The sequence below is a fragment of the Oryzias melastigma genome, linkage group LG6, assembly GCF_002922805.2.
Source record: "Oryzias melastigma strain HK-1 linkage group LG6, ASM292280v2, whole genome shotgun sequence".
Classification (NCBI taxonomy): Eukaryota; Metazoa; Chordata; class Actinopteri; order Beloniformes; family Adrianichthyidae; genus Oryzias; species Oryzias melastigma.
This window is the reverse complement of record NC_050517.1, coordinates 4,072,604-4,092,918: the sequence shown is the minus strand read 5'-3', so window position 1 is coordinate 4,092,918 and position 20,315 is coordinate 4,072,604. Positions and strand designations below refer to the sequence as shown.

At 37.0% G+C, this 20,315-nt stretch overlaps 4 protein-coding genes across 5 annotated transcripts in view; 2 read left to right on the top strand and 2 right to left on the bottom strand.

Annotated features, from left to right (window-relative positions):
* LOC112151928 (patatin-like phospholipase domain-containing protein 2) overlaps window positions 1-485 on the bottom strand; it is a 10,030-nt gene extending 9,545 nt beyond the window's left edge. Inside the window, exon 1 of the mRNA XM_024281060.2 lies at window positions 268-485. Coding sequence (XP_024136828.1) covers window positions 268-454 — 187 coding nt within the window. The 5' untranslated portion in view covers window positions 455-485. The remainder of the gene's footprint in view (window positions 1-267) is intronic.
* A 143-nt stretch (window positions 486-628) lies between these two features.
* Window positions 629-5,123, top strand: si:dkey-10o6.2 (uncharacterized protein LOC100124608 homolog). The gene is made up of 7 exons (XM_024281132.2): window positions 629-848; window positions 915-1,039; window positions 1,109-1,175; window positions 1,354-1,498; window positions 3,285-3,430; window positions 3,509-3,619; window positions 4,559-5,123. The coding sequence occupies exons 1-7, from the start codon at window positions 669-671 to the stop codon at window positions 4,736-4,738; spliced, it is 954 nt and encodes a 317-aa protein (XP_024136900.1). The 5' UTR covers window positions 629-668; the 3' UTR covers window positions 4,739-5,123.
* LOC112151963 (nucleobindin-2) lies at window positions 4,909-15,305 on the bottom strand. Of its 2 annotated transcripts, XM_036212174.1 has the most exons (14): window positions 15,127-15,305; window positions 14,714-14,839; window positions 14,441-14,548; window positions 14,224-14,356; window positions 12,543-12,646; window positions 10,735-10,920; window positions 10,571-10,661; window positions 10,438-10,496; window positions 10,251-10,343; window positions 9,898-9,987; window positions 9,634-9,804; window positions 7,837-7,885; window positions 5,751-5,883; window positions 4,909-5,610 (listed from the first exon to the last, which is right to left on the bottom strand). In XM_036212174.1, the coding sequence occupies exons 2-13, from the start codon at window positions 14,837-14,839 to the stop codon at window positions 5,771-5,773; spliced, it is 1,323 nt and encodes a 440-aa protein (XP_036068067.1). In that variant the 5' UTR covers window positions 15,127-15,305; the 3' UTR covers window positions 4,909-5,610; window positions 5,751-5,770. The 2 variants fall into 2 exon arrangements, with proteins under 2 accessions (XP_036068067.1, XP_024136896.1); XM_024281128.2 differs by having other exon boundaries at window positions 4,909-5,883.
* A 3,878-nt stretch (window positions 15,306-19,183) lies between these two features.
* pik3c2a (phosphatidylinositol-4-phosphate 3-kinase, catalytic subunit type 2 alpha) overlaps window positions 19,184-20,315 on the top strand; it is a 60,564-nt gene continuing 59,432 nt past the window's right edge. The window contains exon 1 of the mRNA XM_024281125.2: window positions 19,184-19,323. The gene's annotated coding sequence lies outside the window, so the exon portion shown is untranslated. The remainder of the gene's footprint in view (window positions 19,324-20,315) is intronic.

Genomic DNA, 20,315 nt, shown 5'->3' with positions numbered 1-20,315 from the left:
ATTTACTAAAATACTAAATATTTAGAAAAACACTTAAATATTTAGTTTGGAAACTAAATATTTTGGAGAAATCTAAATATTTGATGTGCAAACTAAATGTTTAATTTCATAAAATAAATATTTAGTTTGTAAGCTAAATATATTAATTAAAAATAAATATTGGCTTGGGTCACACACTGTGTATACGTTTCATTATTTACAGTAAGGTGTCTTCTTCAGAGAGAATTATATTTGATTCTTATTTTCAAGAGAAGACCAAACTCTCACCGACTGGAACTCCTAGAGTCAGGATGGCAGCCATCAGAGAACCTGCTGAAGCTCCATAGATTCTCGTTGCGTTCTGTATGAATCCAGGGAAACGTTCCAGGATGCAGCTGCTGACCCCAACGTAATAAATCCCCATGAAACCGCATCCTGCAAAGCTGATGCTCCATTCTTTTTCCAAATCAAACATTATTCTATAAAAATCAATGACAGGCTTCAACCTGCTGAATGTCAGATTATGCTCCGATGCGGTCACTTTTCCACCACACCTCTAATTATCATCCAAAGGTGAAAAGTCGGATCAATGCTTTGCGTCTCATGATGAGCTCTTCTCTCATTGGATGAGCAGGTCACATGACCAGGAGGGTTGAGACTGAGACTAAGTTCTTAAAGTCTAGCCTTGGATGCATTTGTCTTGTTTTTGCCCCAAAATGAACATCCCGGTGGTGGACTTCAGCTGCTACAGCCTAGAGAAGACGGATGTTCCAGACCAGCATCTGCTCACTCTAGTGACAGAGTTAAGAGCAGCCTTCACTCAGGTTGGCTTTGTGTTCCTGCAGAACTATGGCATCGCCCAGGAGCTGGTGAGTCAACTGCAACACAACTCCAACCAAAGTGGTGTCAGCGCTTTAAAACGTGTGTGTGTGCAGGTGGACGCCGTTATGGACACGTCCAGGAAGTTCTTTTTGCAGCCTGATGAAGAGAAGCAGCCTTTCAGCAGAGGGAACTATGAGGACTGCTACAACCACGGCTGGATTTCAATGGAGACTGAGAGGTGTGACCGAGTCTTTTCAAACATTTCAAACTCTTTCATAAGTATTTGATTTCTCATCTTTTTTTTCAGTCTGAATCCCAGCAAACCTGGAGACCTGAAGGAAGCTTTCAACATTTCTTCCCTTGACCCAGACATAGTAATGACTCATTTAAGCTTCGTGTCCATGAATTCCAAATCACAAAGTCCAGACTAATCTCACCCAAGTTATCTGTTTGAAGGCTGAAGTGCAAGTCTTTGAAAGCTTTATTGATGAGTCACGTGAACCCTCCTCTGTGGTGTTTTGTTGTGTTCTGATGTTGGTTTGTGTCCTGCAGAAATGGCCATCAAAACACTTTGAAGAAATCCACACGTCCTTTTTCCAGCTCTGTAAAGAACTGAGCCTGCGGGTGCTGAAGGTGGTGGCTCTGAGTCTGAATCTGGAGCCGGACGTGTTCCTGAGTGCACACAAGTTTATCGGAAGTATGATTACAAACGCAGCTGTTTCTGCTGCATAAGCAGTTAGAGGCCTCACACTCATGCGAGAGGAAGCTGGTTGCTGAAACCTGGTTTTAACTTGACAAGCACAGAAACATCTTTCTGATTTTCTTTTGCTTCTTTTTCTAAAAGTTACCATAGCGTGTAGTTTCCATTAACTTTCAGAAGCAGGGTTTCACCAAAAGAACTGTGAACGACCTGGTTAGTAAACAGCGTTAAAACAGCAGGTGCTTAGTAAACAGTCACACTATAGTGATTCTCCTGCTGCTTTCTGTACGTTTTTCAGCACGTAAAACTCAATCGCACTTTCAGTGATTTCAGTAATCTTGATATCAAAACGTTCAGCTCGTTCAGGACATTACTGCTTTTATTTTTAGTATTCATAAACTTTATATATTTTGAAATATTGAGCAAAATATGCCCCATAAGAAATGAATGAGAAAGTCTTCAAATTCCAACATTTTAAGTAGATTATCAACAAACATTTAAATATATTCATGGAATATGTTTCATCTTTTATAGTAAGTTTCAAAATATTTGGAGTTTATCAAATATTTTAGTAACATGCTAACGTTTTTGGCTAATATTTTTCCACTGGGTTTTTTTAGGTTAATTTAGAGTTAGCTTCTAAATTAGCAACATGCTAATGTTTTGACTAATTTAGTTTACTTAGGATTGTGAGGCTATTTTGGAGTTTAGCTAGTATTTTAGCAAAGAACTAGCTTCTTTTTGGCTAATTTGGCATCTACTATGGTTTTTTTTATATCAATTTAGAGTTTAGCTAATATTTAGCAACATGCTGACGTTTTTGGCTAAAATTGTTTTCTACTAGGGGTTTTTAAAGGCTAATTTAGAGTTTACCTTCTATTTTAGCGACACGCTAACGTTTCTGTCTAATTTACTTTACTGAGAAGTTAAGCAACGAGCTAGCTTTTTTGGCTAAATTGGCAGCTACTGCGTTTTTTTGGTGCTACTTTGAAGTCTAGCTAAAATGTTAGCAACACACTAACATTTCTGGCAAATTTGCTATCTATGGTGGTTTTTATAGGCTAATTTGGAGTTTAGCTTCTATTTTAGCAACAGGCTAAATTTTTTTGACTAATTTAATTGACTGAAGAAGTTTAGGCTAATTTGGAGTTTAGCGAGTGTTTAAGCAAGCTAGCTTTATTAGCTAATTTGGCATCTACTGAGGTTTTTTGGGCTAATTTGGAGCTTAGCTCATATTTAAGCAACACACTGACTTTTTTTCAGTGTGTTTTGCAAAACTGGCATGTAGTAAGGATTGGTAAGCAATTTTACTACCATTTTTTTAATTCAAATTTAGCACTATTTCATGTTTCTTTAATGAAATTTTCTGTATTTTAGAAAATTTTAGATTTTGAAAATAGCTTTTGCATTTTCATCAAATCCCTGCAGTAATTACAGTAAATTGTGTCACCATTTTCAGCAAAAAACTTCGGCATCTTCAGCAACTACTTTCAGAAAAAAAAGCATTCACACTAGCATTATCACAGGTAATGAAACTTTTCTAGATTTTTATGATATTATAGCAGCAGAGGGAGTAAGCACATTTATTTTTGTTGTAAAGTTCTTCTTTTCCTTATCCGGGACTTACTGGTTGCGTAATCGCCACCAAGTGTTACAAGTGTTACCTGGTGAACTAAACCATGAACATCTGGTGTTGTCCCTAAAAGTTATAGAAAATTGAGGATGTTTTTCCGAAAAAAGAGTTTCAAAACAGTAAACCAAAGCACTGCTCCTGTCCCTCCAGCATCCAGCAAGAACAGCACAACTCTTCGCTCTCTCTACTACCCACCACTGAACAGTAAGAACGCCAAAGAAGGTCAGCTGCGGTGTGGAGAGCATTCCGATTACGGCACCCTCACTCTGCTGTTCCAGGGTTCAGATGGTCTGCAGGTTAACCTCATATTAACCCTCACTTTTCCTGTTTGTATCAAAATCAGCCATGTCATGTAGCATGCCCCTCCCCCTCAGGTCTGTGCTCGCTCAGGTGAGTTCCTCCCTGCTCCTAACATACCTGGAGCCATCCTTCTCAATATCGCCGACATGCTGCAGCGCTGGACCAGTGACCAGTTTATCTCTGTGGTGAGTTAAAACTCTCGTTTAACTTTTTAAAACCTGAAATTCTTCAGCTTGAACACAGAAGTGTTTGAGTATTTCAGATATTTCAGAAAAGGATAGATATGAAAATACACTGCAGGAGTGTTCGGAGTAACATCTTACATTAACCAAAAAAGTATAATAGTAAAATGTTTTTGTTAAAGTCTCCCTCTGATGAAAATCCTGTTTTTTTAGTTTTTAACATGCATGTGTGGGATTTTTCTTATGAAAGAGAACAAATGTAATAAGAAATCTTGTTTTTTTTTTTTTTTGCATTTTCGAGTATTTCTCTTTTTAAATCGCTGTCAATCAAACTGTTCCTCGTCCGATCAGAACCATACGGCTGGACATTACCCAGATTGATGGATGTTTTTATGTAGCAGCGTTGAAGGTTTATGCTAGAGAGACACAGAGTTATCGTAATCAGACAGATGCTCAGCTCAGCTCCAAAAGCCACGCCCCCTCAGAAGAGATTTTGGAAACAGAGACTTCAGATCAACATGAAAAATGTATTTTTAAGATATTTAGGCTGTGGGATTTTGGTTAAAACTTCATAATTATAACTAAAACACTACTGTGAACGTATTTTTAATTGTCATAGGGGGACTTTAATGCATTGCTTATTAGTTTCATATTTTTTTTACTGATTTTCATATGCAGTAAATAAATCAATTGTAAACAATAGTATTAAACCAAATTACTCCTCATATAAAAAGGAGAAACACAGATTTTACTTTTCAGATTTTATGTTCTACTTCTGCAGTTTTACAAAACAAAAGCAGCTTAAACGTAATGCATGAATTATATGACACATTCCATCTATTTGAAGATATGGAAATACTTTTGAACAAAAATGAGTAATAAATTATACTTTGGAAGTAACTGCATCGCATTAGTGTCAGTTAACATGGTTCCTGTTTGCAGCGTCACAGGGTTTTGCTTCCCCCTGTCGGAGACTCCTGCACACGTCAGTCTCTGGCGTTCTTTCTTCATCCAGATGACGACGCTCTGATCACCTGCCTGGACGGCTCAAACAAATACCCGCCGGTTACAGCACAGGCCTACGTTCTTCAGAAGTTCAAGGACTCCTATGGAAAAGTCTAAAGTCATGCGTTGGAACGCTACCTTCATGAATAGTTTCACAAATCATGGAATAGTAATCCTACTCCACAGTTACTTCTGTTACAAGTCTAATAAGTAGTTTTTATTGTAATTGTGATCCTAACAGAATGCTTTAAAAACAATCAGAAAAATGTCATCGTGTGAGACTGGAGTGTATGAAGTTACACGTTTTTATTGTCGCCATTCACCTACATTATTGTAATGAATTCACTTCACAGGATGGTGGGTGGTCTTCAGTTTTAAAGGGGTAAACAAATGTTTAGAATACAAACAAAAATACAGCACAAGTTGAAAGCAAAAAAAGGGAGGTAAAATTGTCTTATCAGTAATTATTCTGCATAAAAATGAAATAAAAAATACATACAAGTGTTCTTGCCTGTTATCCTGTTACTGGGTAATCATATACTTTTAGAAAATAAATAAAAATGTCTTTATCATGAAAAATGACACTGATATGAAGGTGTTTACGCACTAAAACAAACAACACAAGCACTTGAGTCAGGAATGCTCCATAACAGCAAAAATATTATAAAAGAAAACAAAATGTAAATAATTTATACAGTGTTTAACTTCATCTGGTTCAAAGGTCACAACAGCTAGGAAACGGTTTCATCTCTATTCTGCCTCAGACTCAGTAATCTTTTTAAGAGAAATTCATTTTCTGGGAAAATAGACTTTTTTTATAAGTTTTTTCTTGTGATGCATGATGTAAGTCACAACAAAGCACAAACTGCCCTCACATTCAGCCCAATGCGGTTCCCGTGGAGAACAGAGATCAAAACGGTGAAAAAACAAAAAGGGTCCATTGTCCAGAATAAACTCATTTCAAGTCGGGCTCATTCAGCTGACGAGGCCTGGAACGGGAAAGTGATCATTGGCACCAAACCTGAAACCTTTCAGCTCTAAATCATTAGGCAGGTTTTTTGTTTTTGTCAAGAAATGATTGCAAAATCCTGAACAACAGAGGACTGAGATGATGAGAACACAAACACACCGACGCAGCAGAGGGGACTGCTAAGAATGTCCTGGGACGGGGACGTCTTGCTGCTGGTGACCTGGGGGCAGAGGTTGACTGTTTCCTGGAATGACTGGTGTGGCCTGTCCTTCAGTAACAACAGACCCCGGCTCTGCAGGAGAATGACAAAACAAGTACGGAAGCCTGTAAGTTTCTGTCAAATGTTTGCTAAAGAAACTCAAAGCAGGCGAGCGTTTGGTCTGGATGGCGTGGTGAAACATTTAAGGATGTGTCAGAAAGACCAACATGAAGGTTCTGAGTCAGACAGCTCACATAAAGAGACAGAACTTTGAGAAGATCAAACCCACAATGAATGACTCCCATGTAAACATTCAACGCCTGTCACAGTTCAGCGTTTATTTTTAACAGTAATGCCAATAAACCAGAGGTGTCAAAGGGGACAAAAACCAAAACGCACCTTATGTTGAACAGGATAAACATTTACTGAACACTCTAAAACTACATTTTTAAAACTTCAAAACTGTAACTTTTTAACATAATTTGATCTAGATATATAGCATTACCTGTGATAATGTTAGTGTGAATGCGGTAAGCTGAAATTAGCCGCTAAAGATGCTAGTGTTGATAGCTGAAGATGCTAAAATTAATAGCTGAAATCACTGAAGTCGATAGCTAAAAACAATTAAGCTAATAGCATGCTAAAATATTAGCTAAATGCCAAATTATCCTAAAAAACTGAAAAAAAAAAAAAAACTTAAGTTTGCCAAAACAGCTAGAATGTAGCTAAAATATTAGCTGGACTCCAAAACAGCCTAAAAAACTGAAAAAAATATATATTAGCCAAAACAGCTAGCATGTAGTTAAAATATTAGCTAAACTCCAAATACCCTAAAAAATGTTAGTAAATGCTTAAATAGTCCAAAAATCTAACATGATGCCAATTTTTAAAACTTTAAAACTGTAAATTTTTATCATAATAACAGAAAATAAAAAGGCAGGAATATTATTCTAGAATAAATCAACTTAAACCTTAAATAACTTTCAGTATTTTACTCTTCATAAAAATATATTTTGTCAAAATTATACAAGTTAGAAATAATCACAAGATAACATTGAGTAATTAATAACAATAAAATAAAATGATCTGGCGGGCCGGATAGAATTACCCGGAGGGCCAGATCCGGCCCCCGGGCCTTGACTTTGACACGTGTAATAAACCCACCAAAATCTACTTTGTTTTGCCACATTAAAAAAAAAAAAAAACAAAAAAAAAAAACATTCAACATTGGCAATAAGATAGTTACCATATTTTCCTTTTCTTTGTGCATTCTTCCTATCAATTTTCCGTATCTGGGGTATTAAACTCTTGTTCTTAGTAGGGCCTCTTAAGAATGGTATTTAATCTCAAAGTGTAAAATTAAGAATTTTTTAAAGTGGAATTTGATGAAAAGCTAAATGCATATAAAAACTGAAGGCAGCAATGACGCATGAGGGTGGATTTATTTGATGAGATTAGATCAGATGGGAAACAAACTATGGCCAGGGGGTCACATGCAAGGTAGAAATGAGTGCAAGATAACATCGAACATTAATAACAATAAAATCAAATGATCTGGAGGGCCGTCAGAATTACCTGGACTGACTTTGACACGCGGTCTAGAGAGTTATTCTGCATTCATGTTGTTTTTTTTAAGATTTGTTGTGTAATTTCTGAGTCAGACATGAACGCAACATTTTTTTCAAGTTTGTGTTTGTTCTCTGAGGAATATCATTAGTGCAGTTGGCACCAAAATGAGAAAAAAAAGTCACTCCAAAATGTTCAGGATTAAAATATATTATTTTATAATCTAAATTAACACGTCTTTGTCCAAATTCCATGCTATTTCTTTCTTTTATGAGGCGGATTACCTCTCCACGCACCTGCTCCTGGTCCGGCCCTGCTGTCAAATGTTAGAACCCTTTGTGTCCCACCAGTCAAAAAGTCTGCTTATCCCTGGATTAGATTAATTTTAATTTAATCCTAAAGACCAACACCACCAAGAAGCAAATCCAAGAGATCAGTTTGTTGTGAAATCCTGTTGCATGCATTCAGTGCCATACTTACGTTTTATCTCAGCTTTTTGAGATTTAATCTTTTCCATTTCTTCCATTGCCTGAGAAGAAAAATAAAGACCAAAGTTTTAAAGCATAAATACACATTAGCTATTATTGATCGATGACTTAAAAGGGAAAAAAGTTCATATATTCATCATTATTTACAATAACTAAAGTCTCTTTTTTTTAAAGTGTAGTTTAACATCACATAATAAAAACATTCCAATGAAAATTGTGTTTTTTTGTGTGTTTTTAACATGTTTTTGTCGCATTTTTCTGATTGCCTTTCTAAATATTTCTTTATTCAAATCATCTGGAGCATGTCCATTTAAAAGGAGCATATTTGTGACAGAAATTAAGCTCCCTGCTCTTGTACATCTAGCTCAAAACCGCACAGCAGGATACCTTAAAGGATAACCAAATAGGGGAGTTGGAGGCCGACTCATCTCATTATTTCACTTACATGCTAGCTATTTGCTATTTGGTTTTGGTGGGTTTTACACCTTGGTGCTTTTTCTTGGGCTCTTTTTACATCTTTGTACATGTGTGTATATAGTCTTTTTCTGCTGTTATGTGTGTACATTTGTTTATTTATATTTATTCTGCTGCTATGACTACTTATTTTTACAAGTTAGTTACATTTTATTGATCATTTGAATTTTGTATTGATCTTTTAGCAGTTTAATGGTGTTTTGTGCTTTTCATTATTATTAATTAATTGCTGCTTCTACAACTGACTTTCCCTGCGGGGATGAATAAAGTTGATCTTGAATCTTGAATCTTATTTTGGCTAATTTAGATTTTTTTCAGTTTTAAAGCTAATTTGGAGTTTAACTAATATTTCAGCAACTTGCTAGCTACTTTGGCTAACTTAGGATTTTTTTCAGTTCTTTAAGCTAACTTCACCCTGTGACAGACTGGCGACCTGTCCAGGGTTAACCCCGCCTTCGCCCATCAGCAGCCGGGTTAGGCTCCGGCACCCCCGCGACCCCAAAAGGGAAGAAGTGGTCAGGAAGATGGATGAATGAATGAACTTGGAGTTTAGCTAATATTTCAGCTGCATGATAGCTATTTTGGCTAGTTTGGGACTTTTTTTTCCAATTTTTAGGCTAATTTGGAGTTTAGTTGATATTTCAGCTGCATGCTAGCTATTTTGGCTAATAAGGGAATTTTTTCCGTTTGTAGGCTAATTTGAAGTTTAGCTTTTTTTCAGCTACATGCTAGCTGTTTTGGCTAACCCAGGTTTTTTAAAGTTGTTAAGGCTAATTTGGCATTTAGCTAATATTTTAGCTGGCTATCAGCTTTGGCATTTTTAAGTATTAGCTTCAGCATTTTCAGCTATTAATTTCAGAATCTTCAGCGATCAGCACTTGCATCTTCTTCGGCCAAATTCAGCTTTAGTTAGTTTAAAGCTAATGATGGTTAAGATGTGTGCTTTACATCTAGTTTGCGAATCAGATTATTATAGAAATAATCTGAGATTAGTCGACTATTAAAACAACTGTTGGCAGCACTCAGGTGAACAGCCAAAACAAGTTGATTTAGGGTTTGGTTACCCTTTTGGTAATGTTAGGTTGGGGTTGTAAGACAGTGGGAGAGAATAAACACATTGATGACGGGAAGTGGGGATGGGCTACACCAACAGTCCCGCCCACAACTCAGAGGTGAGTTTCTAATGAACTCCTGCCGCTCTACAGAAACTATGTCCTTGGCTAAAAAACATTGGGAACGATCTTAGATGAGAAGATGATCAGAATGGATCTGAAAGCTACAACCAGCTACTTTCTAACATGGAGCTCGTCTTCACCTGCTTTAGCCCCAACTTCTGAGCATTCAGCTCCTCCTGCTGTCTCTCCAGCTCTTCTCTCTGCTTCTGCAGCTCAACCGACTTCTTGCTGATGTCACTCTCCTCGTTGGCCAAATGCTGCTCGTACTCCCTCAGCTCCTCCTCGGTGTACATAGGGTTCTGATCCAAAGTCTGCAGAGATGCAGAACGTAGATAACAAGACAACATTTCTGCAGTAAAAGGTATAGCTGTGGCAGATTTAGTCCTCTGATTTTCCATCTTTACCTCCCACTCGTCTTTTTCATAGAAATCCTCTTTCTTGGTGGCCGCCATGAACTCGCTGAATGACACCAGCCTGTCTTTGTTGGTGTCCACCTGAAGCCCAAGAAGCAGGTTTAGTTGTGTCAATCATTGGCAAAATAGACCAATAACTATTTAGCCAACACCTGAGCCGTAGGCGGTGACGCTTTAACACAAAATCTTTAACACGATCGTTCCAGTAGATTGTGAAGGAGAAAAGCGGCTCATCGACCCGCTTTTCTCCTTCACAATCTACTGGAACGATCGTGTTAACAATTAAAAAAATGACCAGAAAAGAGGAGATTTGTGTGTTTTGTTTTCCATTTGCAGCGGCTCACCTCATTCATAACATGCTCCTTCATTCTTAGTCTCTCTTCTTCCATCTCAACCATATCGTCCTCCTCGTTTTCAGGGTTGTACACTTTCTCTAGCTTGAAGAAATTACAAATATTCCCCCAAAACATCAGTTTCTAACCATTCCCAAAGGTTTCAAAAATCTGAAATATAAATAAAATGAATTCTGACCTCCTTAGTGAAGAGAGCTTCAAGCTCACTTTCATCAAAGAAGCCATCTCCATTGCTGTCTGCCAAACAAAGGTGGAACTCTCAGCATCTCAATACCCATCAGGGATTTAAAGATGCTGCTGGTTTTGGTTACCATGCATTTTGAAAAAGGTTTTAGGATCAAAATCTTCGGGGTCCAAACCATCGGTTTCCTGCCACACCTCCTTCAGCTGGTCTTCACTCCCCTGTGCACAAAAACACACTGACCAGCTGATTGTTGAAAGACCCTGAAACTACTGTGGACGTTAAGACACCAACCGGGTGATTGACTTTAGGATGATCCGCATGTTTCTTCTTCATCTCTTCGTACTGCTGCTCAGCTTTCTTGCGGTCATCCTCGCTCATGGCCTTCAGGCGCTCCCTCCTTTCGTGCTCCTTCATCATCTCATACCTTTTGAACTCATCGTGGCGTTCCTTGTCAAAGTTCTCCAAGTCTCTGGTTGCCTTATAAAAAGAACAAATATTGGATCTCAAATAAATTCTGTAGCTCTCTTGGCTAATTTAGACTTTTTTTCAGTTTGAGCTAATTTGGAGTTTAGCTAAAATATTTCAGCTACATGCTAGCTGATTTGGCTAGTTTAGGCTAATTTTTTTTTCAGTTTTTAGGCTATTTTGGAGTTAAGCTAAAATTTTAACAACCTGCTAGCTATTTTGGCTAGTTTAGGCTAATTTCTTTTTTCACTTTTTAAGCTGATTTTTAGTTTAGCTAATATTCCAGCTACATACTAGCCGTTCTGGCTAACTAAGATTTTTTTTCCCCATTTTTTTAAGCTAATTTGGAGTTTAGCTAATATTGCAGCTACATGCTAGCCGTTTTGGCTAATTTAAACTTTTTTTTCTGTTTTTAAGCTAATTTGGAATTTAACTAAAATTTCAGTTACATGCTAGCTGTTTTGACTAATCTAGCTTTTTTCAGTTTTTAGAGTAATTTAAAGTTTAGCTAATATTTTAACTACATGCTAGCTATTTTGGCTAGTTTAGGCTAATTTTTTTCCCAGTTTTTAGGCTACTTTGGAGTTTAGCTAATATTTCAACTACTACATGTTAGCTATTTTGGCTAATTTTGACTTTTTTCCCCTTTTTAAGCTAATTTGGAGTTTAGCTAATATTCCAGCTACATGCTAGCCGTTTTGGCTGATTTAAACTTTTTTTCTGTTTTTAGGCTAATTTGGAGTTTAGCTAAAATTTCAGTTACATGCTAGCCGTTTTGGCTAATTTAGGACTTTTCTGTTTTTAGGCTTTTTTAGAGTTTAGGTAATGTTTTTGATAAATGCTAGTTGTTTTAGCCTTTTTAGGCCAGAAGAAATGCATAAAGAGAACATGTTATAAATACCAAAAACATGATTTTCATTAGAGTTTGTCTTTAAAGAGTCAAAGTGTTTAAGCATCAACATGAGAAATGTAAGCACTACTATATTCATACAAACAAAACTATCGTCTAAAAGTTCAGTCAAAACCTCAGATTTAAAGCTGAAACTATGTGCATTTTATATTGTGACAACGGAAAGTTTTACACAGCTACTCATTCCACAGCCCTGCAGACGTCCACCTGCTGAGTAGTGCTTGAAAACGTTAAAGAAAATCACATCAAACTTATAACAGGTCTTACCAATAAAGCTCATACAGGACAAACTGATAATAAAAAAAGTAGTAAAAAAAGAACAATAGAAGAAAACAGAAAACTAACGAAGCAAAACCACACATGCATTTTTATTGTACATCTAAAGACGCTCAAACTCCGTGGGGCTGAATCCCCAGACCTCTAACGCCCCAGCAAACATGTTCTGACCTCAAGTTAATGATTTTTCCTTAGCAGACCAGATCCCCACACCAAAAAAGTACAATGTTTGAAAATGATTTTAAATAAAAGCATTAAATCACCAGGAAATTGCAGACTAAAGATGTCATTGTGTGTTTGATACACGTGATTCTCTAATCATTAACTGCAAAAAAACTGTAAGCACAACAAGCTAACACTTATATCTGCTTCCAGTTATGAGAGCGATTAAACATTATCCGTCTTAACCAAAACAGACCAGCTTTTTGCGTTGCTGTGATGCTCGTACCGACTGAATGAGACGGTCCAGGTCATCCACCTCAAACGTGTGTGGGTTCATATGGTTGAGGTGCTCAAACTGTTTCAGCAGAGCCTGGTGGTCCATGGTTTGGCCTGCACAGACACAAATGTGGATTTTTTTTTTCCTCGTTGTAGGAGCTTTATAATGAGGTAAGACCTTTCAGACAGCATTCACTGTGCTAATCAGGAAGCCGGGGCAATGGTTCCTCTTTCCTGGATAAGAAAACGTCCTTGACATGCCTTCCTTGAAGTTTCATGGACACTTTTTGTTTGGGTGGGGGGGTATAACTCACAATTAGCCTGGTATAGGCATTGGCTTTAAATATTAAAATCTTAAGTCAATTTAAATTGGGGAGACAACACATTTCATTCTGCACTTCTATTTCAAGTATTTTAAAGTCCCACTCTGATCATCTTTTGATCTATTGTTAAAGATTAAGACGTAGTTTCTGCAGAGCAGCAGGAGTTCCATTTGATATTTATCTCTGGCAAATTTTGGTGAATTTTCCCTCTGCCAGTTGACTTTATATTACATGTAGTCAGAGTGCAGTAAAGTTGAACAAAGTTGTGAGAGTTCAGCACCAAAAAATGCACTTTTTTATATTTGAGTCAGTGAGACCGAAATCTTTGGTGAAAAATTGTTCCTTGTTTCAGATTTAATTGTCTGAATGCTTAGTAAGCAAGATCAGTAACAAGTCTTTAAATATGTTGATGGACTAAGTTTTCATCTTTAATAGTAATTCAAAAAAAATGTAGTTTAGCTAATATTTTAGCAACATGCTAACATTTTTGACTAATTTATTGAGGAATTTTAGGCTATTTTGGAGTTTAGCTAGTGTTTAAGCAATGGTTTAGCTTTTTGGTCAATTTGGCATCTACTGGGGTTTTTTATGCTAATTTGGAGTTTAGCTAGTATTTAAGCAACACTAAATATTTTTGCAAAATTGGCATGTATTAGGGATTTTTAAGCAATTTCACTACAAATTTTAAAAGAAATTTAGGTAAACTTCAGAGCTCTTTTTAAAATTTCCAGTTTTTTAGCAAATGTAACATTTTGCAAATAGCTTTTGTATTTGCAGAAAATCTCTGCAGGAAATAAAGTCACCACTTTTAGCAAAAAGCTTCAGCATCTTCAGTGACTACTTTCATCAAAAAGCATTCACGCTAGGATTATCGCAGGCAATGCAACTTTTCTAGTTTAATCTAGTTTTAATATCAGAAACTAATGGATGGAAAGAAGCTGCATAATTCATTATAAGTTTAAAAAACTATCATCTTCATTGTCCTTATTTTTTGATAGTTTAAAACTAATGATGGTTAAGATGTGTGTTTTACATCTAGTTTGCACATGACTCGATTAGTCGACTAATCGGAAAAAATAATCGGTGGCGAGTCGACTATTAAAACAATCGCTTGTGGCAGCTCTATTAACAACGTTTTGAATCAAAAACACTCAGAAATGCAATTTTATATTTAATTTTCCTTATATAAATCCTCAATTTTCAGAAGAATACCACAAGAACATGTTAAAAACAACATTTTCATCATCATGGATCACTTTTTTTAATCAGCATATTACCCTCTGTCTAGAATCCTCTTCTTCATTTGATTATGACCTCAAGGTCAACTCAAGTCCATCAGCAAGACATCACAGTATAACATGGACTCACCATTCTGCTCCTCAGTGTCGTGTTTGGCTTTGATGAGCATTCGCAGACGGTTTATTTCTTCCCGCTTCAACTCATCGAGCTTAGACCGAAAGTTGTGTTGGACAAAGTTCAGCTCTTTGGAAAGTTTACCTTGCTGCAAAACAAGAGTCAACACACCACAGTTCAGCAAAAGTCAACAAGCAACTTGCAAAATAATGGGATTTTGGTGGGACTGCACCTTGATGTCATCCATATTGGCATTCTTCAGCTTCTCTCTAAAATGGGGATCTTTTTCCAGGAACTCGATGACTTCCCTGAGATAGCGGTCATAGTGCAGCCCTGTGTCCTAAGGAATAAAAACACGTTTGTCACTTAATGAGCACTTTGACTAAAGCTGCTGTTGTTTGTCTTTCCATTAGGCTCACGCACAAAAGCAGGTGAACTTTCCTTGAGCATCTGCTGCAGACTTGTCTCTCTGTAGCAACAATGTCAGCAAAGCCCTGTGACTCACCGTGCTCCTGGGGGGCTCCAGGTCTTCCACCTCAGGCTTCCCTGTGCTCTTGTCCACGCTGATGGGCACCGAATGAACACACAACCACAAACCCAACAGAACCAAGCCACCTCTGCCCCTCACCATCTGGAAAGAGAGAAACGAGATCCGAGAGGAGGAGGCTTCAGTTCTGATTGTGTTTCTAATGGAGCTGCAGTGAATGGAGACAGAGTCCAGGTCAAAGGCACAACTCTACATTTACAACGAACTGAGATTAAGCTTATGCAAGTCATTCTCAATCTCAAGAAAAATCGGGGCTTTTTCCTCAGAATCGATGTTAAGTAAACAGGTTGTTTGATGGTGTTCGCTCATTCACTGAGTTGACAGAATAGCCGCGAAGCACGTGCACACCCACCAAAACGATGCAGACTTACCGTGAAAGCGGAGAGTTATTCTAATCCCCGCCGAAGCTTTTCCGCTCAGTGCTGCTCGAAGCGTCTGAGCTCGTTTCCAGCTGTCATCTATCAAGCACCAATACAAGCTCCAGGTAGCCACAGCCTACCGCAGGAGAAGACCGGGGTCACCATGACAACGCCCCGCCCCCGATCCTCCCATTGGACAGTGGGGAATGTGCTTGCGGCCTAAAACTGTCGCGTTGGGAGCTGATTGGACGCTGCTCTTGTCACTCAAACGGCATCAAACTTGAAGAGCGCTTTAAGGTGCTTTGACCCAAACTGTACGTGGCGCTCGGATCGTAACCCCGTGAGCGGCTGAGCGCTCACATCCTTGAAGATTAGATTACAACCCGTTTAACGCCGCCGGATCTGCTGCATATTGACATTGAAAGATGACCTCGTGAAATGGAGCACATTGTTAATATTATTCATTTTAGAGCAGGGATGTCAAACTACTCAGTCGCACAGGAGGACAAAATCCAAAACACCTGCAAAACAGGATAAACATTTACTGAACACTTTAAAACTACATTTTTATTTTTTAAAACAGTAACTTTTTAACATAATTATGAACAAGATATATGACATTACCTGAGATAATGCTAGTGTGAATGCTGGAAATTTGCTGTGAATTTGGCAGCTGAAGATGCTAGTGCTGATAGCTGAAGATGCTGAAATTGATAGCTAAAAACACTTAAGCTAATAGCTGAAAACGCTGAAGTTGATAGCCAGCTAAAAATATTAGATTCAATCCAAAACAGCCTAAATTAGCCAGAACAGCTAGCATGTAGCTGAATTATTAGCTAAAGTCATAAACAGCCTAAAAAAATGTAAAGTGACCAAAAAAGCTAGCTTGTAAATGTTAGCTAAACTCCAAAGCAGCCTAAAAAAAATTTTAAAGCCTAAATTAGCCAAAAACAGCTAGCGTGTAAAGATTAGCGAAACTCCAAAACAGCCTAAAAAAACTTTTAAAAAGCTCAAATTAGCCAAAACAGCTAGCATGTTGCTGAATTATTAACTAAACTCCTTAACAGCCTGAAAACAACAAAAAAAACCTAAATCAGCCAAAACAGCTAGCGTGTAAATATTACCTAAGCTCAAAAATAGCCGAAAAAAACTTTTAAAAGCCTTAATTAGCCAAAACAGCTAGCATGTAGCTGAAATACTCGCAAGGCTCCAAAATAGCCTAAAAAACTCAAAAAAAGACTAAATTAGCTAAAACAGTAAAACATGTAGCTTAAATATTAAATAAATTCCAAAATATCCTAAAAAATCTTAGTAAATGCCAAAATAGACCAAAAAGCTAGCAGAATATCCATTTTTAAAACTTTAAAACCGTAACTCTAACTAATTCTCAATAATAAAAATGCAGGAATTTTATTCCAGAATAAATCAACTTAAACCTTAAATAACTTTCAATATTTTACTCTCCATAAAAATATATTTTGTCAAAATTATACAAGTTAAGTGCAAGATAACATCGGGTCATTAATAACAATAAAATAAAATGATCTGGAGGGCCGGATAGAATTACCCAAAGGGCCGGGTCCGGCCCCCGGGTCTTGACTTTGACACGTGTTTTAGAATCATTAAATTCAGCTCAATGTTTTTTTTTATTTGAAAAATACACATAATTTGAAGGAGATTTAAAATAATAATTAAAAAAAAGATTTGTCTGCATTTATTTTTTATTGTGTAGTGCAAAAACAAGCATAAACAAAATAAAGATAAATACTATAAATGGAATAGTACAATTATTTGAAAGGATAATTTAAAAAAAATACATGGTTATGAAACAGTACTTGACTAAAATAGTTTTAAAGGGGTTTTACTTCAACAGGCTTTAAATGTTATCTCAATTTTTATTTTATTTTTTTTAAATAATTTTGAATTTTGGGCCAAAAACATGTATATGTATACACACTTTTAACTCAGGAATGTAGCTGAAAAACATCCGTGGAGACATTTTTTTCTCTTGTAGCATTAAGTTTAAGGTAGGACAGGACATCTCTGAAAAAGTATCTGTAAACAGATCATTTCAGAACTGGAAAGCATTTGAGTTTCAAAATTAAACCTTAACTTTTCTGATTTTCTGCTACTTATTCATCAGTAACAGATAATAAACCAATAAAGGCTTGATTAGTCAGCAAACAGATTACGTGTACAATTTGTGTCACATTATAAATTGTTGTTCACAAACCTTGGTTAAACCCCATTACTACATTTTGCAGGTGGCAGGGTTGCAAATCTATATTAATATTAGCTTCTTCTCAGGAGTTGAAGTAAGTTTAAATAAATAAATGTCCAGTTCTGGAATCGGGGCTGCATGGGGAAGAGTAAAACATTCATTTTAGGTTAATTATGTAGGAAAAATATTAACAATAGAAGAGAGGAGATAGCTTTGCTCCCTTCATTCTTTGAAACTGATTGATAATGTCAAGTCCAGTTATCATGTTATTCTCTGCTTTATTCTTCTTCTACCTGCTACAAAGATGATGGTAACAGAGTTGTATGCATGTGGGACACATGTTTAATTGATAATAACTATATATTTTTAATTGAAAGAAATTATGCTTAGATGGAGGAAACTGATTCGCTGCGGCGACCCCTGAAGGGAAAAGCCGAAAGGAAAAGAAGAAGCTTTTTAATTGAAAGAAATGTTCCCACAGTTGCAAGAGACAGCCATGAAAAAAAAAAAAGAATTTATTTTTCATTCAAGATTTAACTTGGACATGGGCAGTGAGACAAGGGAAAATTGCATATTAGGAGGTACTCCTGACTTATTTGCTATTTAATATTATATTTTAATACTCTTTTTCATCAGTTTTTGTAGAGTTTCTCTACATCCATCTGTCCGTCCATCCGTCCAGTGCTAAAATATAACATTACAAGAATACAACACAAGATCATAAGAAAAGTCACATTTTTCTTAACTTTTGAAATTCTTAATTGTTAAATAGAATAATTAAGAAAAGAAAAAAATCATGGCGCTTTTCTCCTTCAGAATCTATTCCCCATTGATCGTGTTAACAATTAAAAATATTAAAGTAAATCAAAGAACATAAACCCTGGAGGTCCGATGTTAAAGGGTTAAAATATGATAGAAAATGTTCTCCAATTAAGCAGACAGACTGACAACCTGTCCAGACCCCGCCTTCTCCCATCAGTAGCTGGGTTAGGCTCTGGCACCCCCGTGACCCCGAAAGGGACAAAGTGGACAAGAAGAAGAATGAATGAATTTTCTCCAATTATGGAATGATAAAAAAGTAACGATTTGCTGATTTTCAACATTTTTATACAAACGTAATAATTGGTTGTTTTGTTGTTGTTGGTTTTTTTGTTTTTTTTGTTTTGAACACATATTTTAATTCTTTCTTTTTTTATAAATCTGTTTTTATCCATGGATAAATTTCATATTCATAAAAGTAAATTTGCTCATAAAAAACCTGAGTTTTTTTTTTTTCATTTGATTTAGACTTGGTTTCATCACAAGTTAATTTAGTCAGAAACTACACGTTTTAGTATTTTGTACGTGGATTATTTAACCATCACTGGCGATGCTTAAACACAAACTCTTCAACATGCTGCTTTTCTCCTTCAAGATCTGATGGAATTGCGTTGATCGTGTTAACAATTTAAATGGTTCAGAATAAATAATGTCTTGTACGGCCCCTCATAGTAAATCAAAGATCGTGAACACTGGAGCTCCGGTGTTAAATATGACGTGAAATGTTCTCCAATTATTGAATGGCTAAAAGTAAGGGTATGTGTTTGTTTGTTTTGACAGATTAGACATCACAAAGCATGGCATTATAAATGTATACATGTGAAGACAAAATGAATTCAATTTAAGGGCCTTGACTTTGACACATGTGAGGTAGAGGGAATAGCTTATGTGTCAAGGATGCTTTTATAAATGTATAATTGCACAGGTTTTGTTCTGTAAAATAAATACATTCAGTGCATATTTTCCCCGGCGATGCCTGCCTTCTTCCACACGATGGCGCTGCTTTCCCGCCTCCGTCGGACCCGAAGGCCGTCCAGCAGAATCGTTCCCATCCAGTGTCCAACCAAAACTCCGACTATCAGCCCAACAGGAACTGACGTCTCCTCTGTGCAATTGGTCGGAAAATGCAGCTGCAGGAAAAATGGCTCCAAATACCGCACCGCTGAAAGGTGAGAAACAAACATTTAAACCGTGTTTTTACGCCCAGAAAAGTTTCAGCTTCGAGTTGTCCGGATGTTCCCGAGGTTTCCCCGCTGTGTCCGAGAGTTTGCCGCGGCAGAGAGGGCTGCGTTTCTCCGTCGCCGCGCTCCGTTGGCAGCAACCGCCAGAGGAAATAGTTGTCCTGCCACTTTTAAATGATTAAATCGGCCTCTTTCTGATCGGCGAGCGTCCGTACGCCGCCGGTGTCCGGCTGAAGCTCTCCCCGCTGTTTTTGTGGTTGTTTTGAGCGGAGACGGCAGCTTTAGCGGCTAAAGTTAGCATACAACAGCCAAAAGTTAAAGTTCACTCCAGACGCTCTCAAGAGCAGAGAAAGGGGATGTGTTTTTCTAGATATCTGAGCGAAACAAACAAACATGTTCCCTCTTGTCAACAAGTAAAAAGTCCCAAATTCGAGCTTCGTTTAATGTATAAACTCGCAGCGTGTTATTTTGGAGTCACATAAACACCAGCACAGCTCAGAAGCTGGTTGAAGCTAACGACATTCACTTTACTCTGACAAAAGTACATCATCATTTAGCCTTACTTTTTAAAATAATTCCGTCACAACCAGTAGTTTACTCATAGAAAAACTGAAAGAACACCGCCTACAGAGAACAACACAATTGTTGAACTTTTTCCTTTCTCATGAACTTTATAGATACACACACAGATACACACTATGATATCTTTCATGTGGTGGAACCACAACAAAACGTCTGGTGAATCTAGACATATAAAGGCGTGTTTACATTTACGATTCATGCGTAGTTTTCCCCTACAAATCATCGACATTTGATGTTATTATATATTTTGGGTACTTTAAAGAAGCCATACCATGAAACAACAACTTTTTGAGCTTGTAAGTGTATTATACTGTTCATTCCTCTCTATAAAGGAAACCCCAAAGCAGTTTTGTTTCATCTGTTCATGCATTTAAGAGTAATCCTCCATAAACCTGCGT

Coding starts and splice junctions, on each gene's coding strand:
- si:dkey-10o6.2 (XM_024281132.2), top strand. CDS start 669: ATGCATTTGTCTTGTTTTTGCCCCAAAATGAACATCCCGGTGGTGGAC. Junction 1,040..1,108: donor ATTTCAATGGAGACTGAGAG/GTGTGACCGAGT, acceptor CTTTTTTTTCAG/TCTGAATCCCAGCAAACCTG. Junction 1,499..3,284: donor TGCACACAAGTTTATCGGAA/GTATGATTACAA, acceptor CTGTCCCTCCAG/CATCCAGCAAGAACAGCACA.
- LOC112151963 (XM_024281128.2), bottom strand. CDS start 14,839: ATGGTGAGGGGCAGAGGTGGCTTGGTTCTGTTGGGTTTGTGGTTGTGT. Junction 10,497..10,570: donor AACCTTTTTCAAAATGCATG/GTAACCAAAACC, acceptor TTTGTTTGGCAG/ACAGCAATGGAGATGGCTTC. Junction 5,884..7,836: donor TCAAAAAGCTGAGATAAAAC/GTAAGTATGGCA, acceptor ATTCTCCTGCAG/AGCCGGGGTCTGTTGTTACT.